The sequence below is a fragment of the Pholis gunnellus genome (genome assembly GCF_910591455.1).
Source record: "Pholis gunnellus genome assembly, chromosome: 11".
NCBI classification, from domain to species: domain Eukaryota; kingdom Metazoa; phylum Chordata; class Actinopteri; order Perciformes; family Pholidae; genus Pholis; species Pholis gunnellus.
In genome coordinates this window covers 18,474,992-18,485,057 of record NC_136538.1, presented here as the reverse complement: position 1 = coordinate 18,485,057, position 10,066 = coordinate 18,474,992, and the positions used below count along the sequence as shown (strand labels likewise).

The 10,066-nt window shown below is 37.9% G+C and overlaps 1 protein-coding gene across 1 annotated transcript; it reads left to right on the top strand.

Annotated features, from left to right (window-relative positions):
* Positions 1 to 3,140: 3,140 nt before the first annotated feature.
* On the top strand, positions 3,141 to 8,725 carry LOC306702705 (transmembrane protein 26-like; the record flags this gene model as incomplete). The annotated part of the gene is made up of 6 exons (XM_079168360.1): positions 3,141 to 3,256; positions 4,141 to 4,237; positions 4,442 to 4,531; positions 5,693 to 5,901; positions 6,126 to 6,205; positions 8,207 to 8,725. 6 exons carry the CDS (start codon positions 3,141 to 3,143, stop codon positions 8,497 to 8,499), a joined length of 885 nt encoding a protein of 294 aa, XP_079024486.1. The 3' UTR covers positions 8,500 to 8,725.
* Positions 8,726 to 10,066: the final 1,341 nt, after the last annotated feature.

The window sequence follows — 10,066 nt, the reverse complement described above, 5'->3', positions numbered from 1 at the left end:
TTCAGATAAGAAAAGAAAAATGATAAAAAGGTGTGGGGGTCCAAGACAAAAAAAATAAAATCACATGTGCACAATACTTAGTCTGTTAGCACAATAACAAATAAATGTGGTCCCAAAGCACCACGTGTGCCAGCACCTACAGTAAGTGAAGCCAGGCTGCTGTTTCGGTGACATTCTGCACAGCGTCTTGTTGAGCGGAAGTGAGCCCAGGGACAACAGGAAGACAGGAAGTTAGTGAGATATACTGGATGACATAAAGGCATAGGCCCAATCCTAATTTAGGATTGTCCCACTGTCAAATCGTTGGGTGTTGGAGGTCCCTCTCGCAGACATTATTAGTGGAAGCATGGAGACTTCAAAAAAAGGGTCAACAAAGAGGACGGCACATGTGTGTTCAGCCTGGAATATTACATTTACTCAGAAACATTAAGGAATAAAGATTGAACATAAAAACACATGAAATCAGAGGAATGAAGTAGAGATTATATTACACAGATTAATTCATCAAACAATTCATTTTGTCATTAAAGCTGTTTTGAAAAAAACAAGTTGATAGATCATTTAAAATGAGCTTTCATCTTGTGAGAGCCTGGAAGTAAAAAGTTCAAATGAATACCCTCAATTGGACATCATATTTGTTGACGTTGTCCTATTCGTATTTCAAGCCCTTACAGTTTCTCACACTCAACCATTTAACAGGTGACGTCAGTAAGTCTCTGAGGGTTCAGGGTTTAAGGCCTTTGGGGGGACATTGGGATAGGACCATAAAGTGTTGACGGAAACTGAGATCCTTGGATCCTTCCTTGGCTTAACCCAGACAGGAAGTTAAAACTCATTGTGAAAACATCCAATGGTAGTTGGCGGTTTGATAAAGCCACCTTATCAGCACTGGATAAGGAAGGCCATGAATTCTGTTTTTTTTTTACATTTGAATGGGGATATTATTTTTCCAAACTAATTTATGTTATTTTGTTCCTCTTGGATATAAAAAAAGGAGAGACATGTTATTTACAAGTCAAAATGTCATCAAATGTATGATCTTAAATGTATTCTATCCTTACTGTTACTGTTGGCCTGCTTTGACTGAGGATTGTATCTCTGTGACATGCAAGAAACTGCAATAGCCCTAAAAATAAAGTGACTGAAGGGACTTAAAGTTGCACTCAGGTGATCAACTCAGTTTGAGTTGTATTTGCTTCTTGCTCTTGAAAGCTATTCTTTACTGTTTGCTTTATAATGCCAAAGAATCAGTATTATAACTCCCTGGTTTATGTGAACACAACCTCAGCTCAAAATGTGCACTTTGACTCGTATAATTGTTTTTGTCAAGTTATCTTTTGTATTTTTTCGTATCCGAGATAGTATAATAGCAAATGTCGTCATGCAGTTATTTTTACCATGTTATAGTCATTGTTATATGTTAATGTACTTGTCCTGATACAGCACCAATAAAACAATACAAACCATTATCAGTTGTCTTATATTTATTTATCATTATTTAAAATATGTCCTTAGAATATTGCTTTTACACAAGCAGTGGTAATCAATACTTTATGATTAGGTCTTCTGTTGCACATCCTGTATTATTTTACAGTAGCATTTATTTATTCAACCAGTGTTGCTGCTTATGTAAACAGACAAACACACAAATACATACTCATTCTCTAATCTCCTCTCTCAAAGAATAAATGATGTGAGCATGACGCCTATAACAAGAGTTCACCTCACAGTAGCTATACTCTCAATAATAAAATGAAAATCCTTTCTGCTGGTAGTGTTGTCTACATCCACAAACACAGACTACTGTCTCCCCACGGTGGACATCAGAGTAATAACACCCAGATTTATTTATTGAATCGGCTCATACAGTTTTTGTTTCAGCCTGCTGTCAAAGTGTCATGAGAGTTGTTCTGTTATTCACCGTTATGAAGCGCGATAGAATTGACTCCAGATGTTTACCAGTCTGCCAAAAGATTTTCCCTCATTTGGTGTTTTGATGGTGGCAGAATGTGAAAACACCAAAATCTCCCTCAGGTGTTCAAGTGGGTCAAGGTATGGTGACTGAAGGCCACAGCACTTTATTCACATCATTTTAACACCGAGTGGTTTTGTCCTGTTTGGAAACATCTGCATGTAAAACATCTGCATGTGTTAAGTTTCTCCACTCTTTTATCATAAGATAAGATAAACTTTATTGATCTTGTGCAAGCACTACAAATGAAGCATGACAAAAATAAAAGCCACTAACCACTATGTACTCCAACATAAATAAACTATAAAGTGTATTGCTAATCAAAAAAAAGGCCACCACCGTTGCTTATTGCCATAAATAACGAAGTCCATTGTCCAACATAGGCATATTTCTCACATAAACATAGGACAACCAGTTACTCTGTCATAATCCATTTCCTCAACATAGACTAAAGAAATCATAACGTTAACATTCATTAAATATCGCACGGTCAAAAACTGTTTTTCTCCTGTCTACTCAGCAACACCTGTATCAAGTGACCCTCCTGATTATATTAACCTGTGGCCTAATTGACAGCCACTACGCTCCCAAGTCGTGGGAGGTTGTACAAAACAAAACAATAAAAAAATGGCTCCTACAATTGGATTGGAAATGCAAACGCGCAGCAGTAGTCATTCTACTTCACGAGTAGAGACCTATTCGAGGTCGACGGCAGAGGAAGTGCGCTTCATGTTGTTATGCCTGATGAATGAACGGACGATGTGATGCTGCCCTCTCCTGTACATTCGCATATTTTAGTGACGTACCCATGCTGTCATTCATAAATCATTGATTAAGTCTGAATGCTGTTATGAGACACCGCGGTTTATCATGTATGACAGCAGCCCACTGAGTCCCGCAGTGCCTCTCTGTCGTCCCCTGTCAGGTAAAACTGGGCGGACCTTCTTTTATAGGCGTGGCTTACACTTTGTTAAAAAACTACATCTAACATTTTTCCCTCACTGTTGAAGCAGCAACCACCGACTTTCTGGGATCTTAACTTTTCAAGAATAACGGGGACATCTGCGGTGCACGATACTGACCTTCAACCAGCAGCAAGATGTGCCAGTTTATATGTGCGATTATACCCAGAGTGTTATTTATCCTCGCCTCTCTGGTCAGCATCGGCATGGTGACAAAAGTTAAGGGAGATCCCTACTACTGGCTCCTCGCTATCCCCTCGATGCTGCTTCTCCTTGAAATGATAATAACGCTTAAGATTCGAAAGGGACAAGATTATAAATGGTAAGATGAGGTGCATGCATGTAAGTGTTTGTAAATTATATAGCTTTCATGCTGAGGGTGCAAAGTTACTGGAACATATAGGATTTTTTGTTTTGTATAAAACTAATCTTCACAACCTGGTTTGAAGATATTTTCTATGCTGAATAGATTTAGAGTATGATGCATGGATATTTTAAGCTTTTATCATCTTCCCTGTTTTTATCCCTTCCATCACAGCCCTATGTTCTCTGCATCCTGCTTGTCCCCCTGCTGCTATTGTTTTTTTGAACATTCAATGACAGCAGATATCTTTATTTAATACACAATAAAAAGAAAAACTATAGTATGTAAGATTGTATAAGAGAAGCATCCACCCATTCATTTCCTTTCTGATGCTCAGAGAGCTCCAAAACATGTGTTTTGTTATCCTGTTTAACCATCAAGCCTTACAAGAAGCAAAAGTTGATCATGTAGTAACTTGACATATAACTGAAAGCAAAGTGATAATAGAATACAATTGTAGGGCTGCAGCTAATTATTATTGTCATTATCAATTCATCTCAATTTATTTTTCTGTTTATAGAATGTATCAGAAAATAAGAACACATCTTCAAACGTCAACAATCTAAAACCAAAATATATTGTATTCACTTTTTATAGGCAAATCTTCATATTCCAAAACTAGATCCAGAACATTTTTTTGGAAAATGGTTAAATAATTAGTCAGTTGACTTATTGACTATTCATTTCAGACCTAAACAATTGTAATATTTATAACCAGGCTTTGACATTTATAAATTCCTGGTGTGGGACTTTTGAACACAAAATTGAGGTTTGATTTCCATCTTTTTCCCCATGCGTCTTTATGAAGTTGTGTTGATGATGGTCTTTTGTTTGTCTTGCAGGTTTTCTCCGGCTATCTTTCTGTTTCTCATCAGTATTATTCCCTCCTTTTGGATCCTGGAGCTCGATAATCACTACAAAGCCACCAGTGACCATGAGGTACTCCACGCCAGAAACAAAAATACGTTGTGTTTAAAAAACAACAACAGTTCTAACGCTTTCTATACATGTAATCTAATGACAGATGTTGGGTGTAGCTACAGTTTTATTCATAATCTATATTTGGTTTTCTGCTTTTCATTTTTAACTGGGGGGAAAGTACAAGCACTCTGTGTGTAAAAAGCCTCTTTCAACGGTTTTCAGTGCATAATGCTCCGCTCCTCGGAGAATGTGAGTGAGGTGATCGATCAGAAGCTCTTCTTAAGGAGTGACATCACCTATGAATACCTGAAGGTAAGAGCAGACTGAAATAATCATAGAACATCACTTGCCTCATATAGGATACTAGAACTATACTCTATTTTATGATATACCTGCAAAGAACTGAAATGTAAAAGCGTGAGAAGGATGATCCTGTTGTTGTTTTTTTGATGATGTATTTCTTGGAAATCACTTTCATTGCAGGCTGGTTCAGACTGGTTCAGACTGGTTCAAGTTCAGATTTCTTAAGAAATTGCTTAATCCTAATGTTCAACGTGGTTGAAGTAATAGTCTTCTTAAGAATGTTGCTGATTGTTCTGATAAGAGAAGGGTTCTTGAAACGTCACAAATGTAAAAAAAAAAAAAAACTTTCCTAAAACCACAGTTTACTTAGTCATTAGAATGAGAGAGCAGACGCTTTCTCCCATTGATAACAAACACAAGAGCCTGAAAATCTCTGTGGACAATAACCGTAAGAGGGGAGCATTAAAAATGTCTTCTGTAAATAACAGATAGACCACCACCACACCCTGTAGTCCTGGACAATTAGAAAGCCTGAGGACACACCTCATAAAGATGTGTGAATGCCTCAGCTCTTTACTGTGTTTCAATTAGAAAATTAAAGTCCACATTGTGCAACATAATTGAGTCATTAAAGGAAGATTCTGAAGTGATATTCAATATTTTTCTCTTTTTTCACAATTAATTCATGCTACTGACAAGTATTGTCTATGTTGTCAAGGCCTGATTTAGCTTATTTACCTGTGCTATTTTAAAAGATGAAAGTATAAATTTGTGACCTATTTTTAAGGATTCAGGTCTTCAGTCAGAATACTGATTACTGAGAGACAAACTAACACATTTTTAAGTTTGGGTCTTTTCATTGGATTTGTTGACAATAAGTAAAATATAGAATGTCCCCAGCCTTTTTCTTTAAATAAGGACTTTTTGGATTAGGACTCAACATCTATAGCATCAAATATTACAGGGTCCGTAAATGGAGTAAAAGGAGGAGGAGGAGGAAGAAGTCTCTGCCTATTTCAGTTATAACAGGGATATGAATCTAAGAGTCTACAATAACATCTGACAGAAACTGGCAGCATCACATGAGCTGAGAGCCAGCTTCATATTGAAGGATGCAAACCATTAAGTTTCTGACAGAGAAATAACTCTCAATCTCTCCTCCTTTTCCAGAATTTAAAGAAGGAGATATCCAGTAACTGTTCCAACGAATGGATCCTGCTTCTTTATGAGATCCTGCTCCTCATCCTCATCGTGGGGAAGTGGCTCCTCCCACTGGCAGGCGGAGTCACGCGTGAGGAGCTCTCGGAGCTTCTCCTAATTTTTGTTGGCACTGCAGCAGACATCCTCGAATTTAGTAGTGAGACGCTGTCAGAATTCAAGTGGGTGGCTAATCATGCATTGCATATAAGTATGTTCACACATATGTACAAACAATAGACACAAAGGTAGGGAACGTAAGCACTTTTAAGGCAAGCTTACATAATCTGTGTCCCCAAATCATGACATTACATCAATGCATTAACTAGTAAAAGCAGCTTCCCATTGACATGTATTAAAACTATAGGGACTGACTTTGACTGTATTTTCTATTTGTCTTTTCCAGAGAGAACAGTCCTCGGCTGGTCTACATCGTCTTATCTGTATGGACTTGGAGCATGCTGCAGTTCCCCCTACATGTGGCTGGTCAGTGTGTGTTTGTGTCTTAAACAAAGAACATTGGTGCTTATTAAGCAGTTATAGCCGTGCACTGCTGTACATGACCTCCTCTCAGTGTGGGACAATCCAAACAACATGTTTAGTCAGCAGCGTACAGACCAGTGCTGTATGTAACAGTGAAAAGCAGTTTGACTCCTCTGTCTGCAGCTTTGTCAAATTATTAACCCAAAAATCTATTTTTACTTCTCGAGCCATGGTAATGCCCCTACTTTTAGACATGTACTTCTTAAAAAAGACTTACCACGAAAATAAATCACTAACAGCAAGAGTGTATTTAAGGAGTTTGTATAAATGTTAACAGTCTTTAGGAGGAAATTCAGTCTCACACATCTATCACATGAATAGCTTTGGACCGACAAAGTCTCCTGATCTGAACTTAAAATAAGAGGAATTATCAGGCACGGCCCAACGAGCAGATGTCTTTCGGCAACTTACACGCTGATCAGAGAAAAGGATGTAAACTCGCCTTCTCAAATCGGAGGGAACAAAGGATGGTGTTTCATTAAAGACAGAAAGAAAGAACATTATAACGTGATTAGAAACAGCGTTGCTTTGTTCTTGGAAAGGACAACCTCAGTAATAATCTTCATCATTCATAACCCAACATTAAATATCTCACAAATGGATGTTAAGGTTCTTCATGGTGATACTTTCATGTGTAGCTTTACCATCATAATGCATTTAGAGCACTCATTCATGTACGTAAAGGGATTGAAATGAACAAGAAAAGAGGAAAAAATCAAACAATTAAATAAAAATGTCAATATAATATATATATATAGATATATAAACACTACAACATTATAATGCATAAATTAAATAATCTGACTTTTCTTATAGAATTAACAGTAGAATAAACTAAAGACCATCAAAACAGCCTTGATGCTAAATCGGGCCAGGGGCGTGAAGTGGGGAAGGGGGGCCATCCCTTACATCCTACATCCTACATCCTGCATGTTTGCTCGGACCACAACCATCTTCAAACTCGTTATTCATTTTGATCTCAACTAAACACCTGTAAAGTTTAGAGTATGCATCTTGCACGGTTGTGACTCTATCTCGTGACAAAATCTGTCCACAGACATTAACACATGGCAAAGTACTCAAAACCGCTTCTGTCATAGTTCCGCTACGTTATCTCCACAAACACGTTCTGCCACGATGACAAACACACAGACTCACAAAGTGATTACAATACCAGCCACACACTGTCTGCTGGTAAACATAACCAAGGCAGACACAACACAGGTTTGTAGCGAGCAATAAACAAGATAAACTCCACCCTTCACTCCTCAAATCCTCCAAAAAAGGTTTCGACTGAATGAAGCTCTGCAGTCACATCAGCGATTATTGTCACAAACAGCAGAAAGTCACCTGCAGGATCCACCTTAAGCATTATTGGTCACTTAGGGCGCCGCTGGCGTTTGATTGAATTGTTGTTCATGTTTTGTATTATTCACTAACCGCTAACCCCCTCGCATCCCCACTCTGCCAGTGAGCTCAAACTACAACATGCATCATTTCCTTAGAGTCAAATTTGTGGAGCTCTTATACATTTTTCGTGGGACTTTTGTGCTCTGTAATGGATGCAACTTGATGGACAATACTTGAAATGTAAAATAATATTCAAATATTCCAAAAATGACATTATCAAGAGTAAATGTATTTTGTTACTCCCACCCTTGATGAACACACTTCTGATTTTCCCTTGGCTTTTAATGTAAACTCAACAGGTACAGAGTGTTCGGGATAAATCGCTGGAAAGTCTGGCATTGATTAGCAAAGAACAATCTGGCAATGAGTGTTTGAGAGCCATTTTTGACTTTGGAAACAGCAGTTGAGAATAGTTAGGTTAATTTAGTAGCAGGTTAAATCAGGTCAAAACAACTAAACAAAGAAATCGATACAACAGACTGCTACTTTGACTCTGAGGTCCTGTTTTTTTTTTGTCTCCCCATTTTTAAAAAGTGGTGAAATCCAAGCCAGCCAATGAGGGTGAGCAGGAGGCCGGCGAGGTGTCCCTGTTGACTGAGTACAGAACGGACATCTGGAGCATCGTGGAGGCCTTGTTTATCCAAGACGGGCCTTTCCTGGTGGTCAGGCTCACCGTCATGATCTACTGCAACGTCTTCCACCACATGCTGTTGTTCTTCGCCTTTAAGAACTTCCTGGTGATCATACTGCACTTGTACAGGTTGCATGTTATATGCCAGGACTCGCGCAGTAGAGCCAGCCGTGGCAGCGCCGTCCCATGTGTTTGACGAGTCATCTCACGGGGGAATCAGGGAGACGGAGAGATGTTGCACTTACACTTGTACAGTTACTTCAGACTGGTAAGAACTGCAATTGGAGCAGGAAGAGAAGGAAATGCTTGCTTTCTGTTTTCTTCTCACAATGTATTAACTCTCTGGGATCATGGTGCTGTAAATAATTAACTTAACCTCAGTGACATTTCAGTCCCTCTGTACCAAACCTCGGTCAACTCAGTTAAAACACCACCATGTATTCAGTGCTTGAATGTGACTATGTGTGTATGAGCATGCTGGGCTAAAACCTGATTTTTAATTGTGTATAAAAATGCCTTGTTCACATTATAACTGGTATGACATCAAAATAATAGACATCAGGCAGACATCATGGAGGAGCCACAGAGGAAAAGAAGGATACAGAGCAAAAGAGGACAAAGGTCAAGTCAAGTCAGTTTATTTAATATATATATCGCCCAATAGCACAAATTTGCCTCAGGGGGCTTTACAATCTGTACAGGATACAACACCCTCTATCCAAACTAACTTATGTTATTTTGTTCCTCTTGGATAATCGCCCTTGAAAAGAAAAACATGTTATTCACAAGTCAAAAAGTCATCAAAATTATGATCTCAAATGTATTCTATCCTTACTGTTACTGTTGGCCTGCTTTGACTGAGGGTTGTATCTCTGTGACATGCAAGAAACTGCAATGCCCCTAAAAATAAAGAGACTGGAGGCACTTAAAGTTGCACTCAGGTGATCAACTCAGTTTGAGTTGTATTTGCTTCTTGCCCTTTAAAGCTATTATTTACTGTTAATGCCCAGGTTTATATAAACACAACCTCAGCTCAAAATGTGTATTTTGACTCGTATAATTGTTTTTCTCGAGTTATCTTTTGTATTTTTTTTGTCCCCGAGATAGTATAATATAAAATGTTGTCATGCAGTTATTTTTTTAACACGTTATAGTCATTGTTATGTGTTAATGTACTTGTCCTGACACATTACCAATGAAACAATACAAACCATTATTAGTTGTCTTATATTTATTTCTCATTATTTAAAAAATATGTCCTTAGAATATTGCTTTTACACAAGCGGTCATCAATACTTTATGATTAGGTCTTCTGTTGCACATCCTGTATTATTTTACAGTTGCATTTATTTATTCAACCAGTGTTGCTGCTTATGTAAACAGACAAACACACAAATACATACTCATTCTCTAATCTCCTCTCTCAAAGAATAAATGATGTGAGCATGACGCCTAAAACAAGAGATCCTGTGCAAGCACCACAAATGAAGCATGAACAAAATGAAGCCACTAACCACTAACTAAACTATAAGCTGCTAAATTGAGGCAGCAAAACCCAAGTGGTTAAAGTTTGTGTTACTTTCTTTCTTGTTTACTTTATTTGTCATAATGAAAGGGAGGTCACACACATTTCTTATTTATTTTATTTTATTTAACCCGTATTTAAAAAGGGGACATGGTCAAGACAGCTGCGTAAAAAGCTTGTCAACAACAATAACCACAAGAAATCATATGCGTCAAGTGTCAAAATATTAACGCACAGT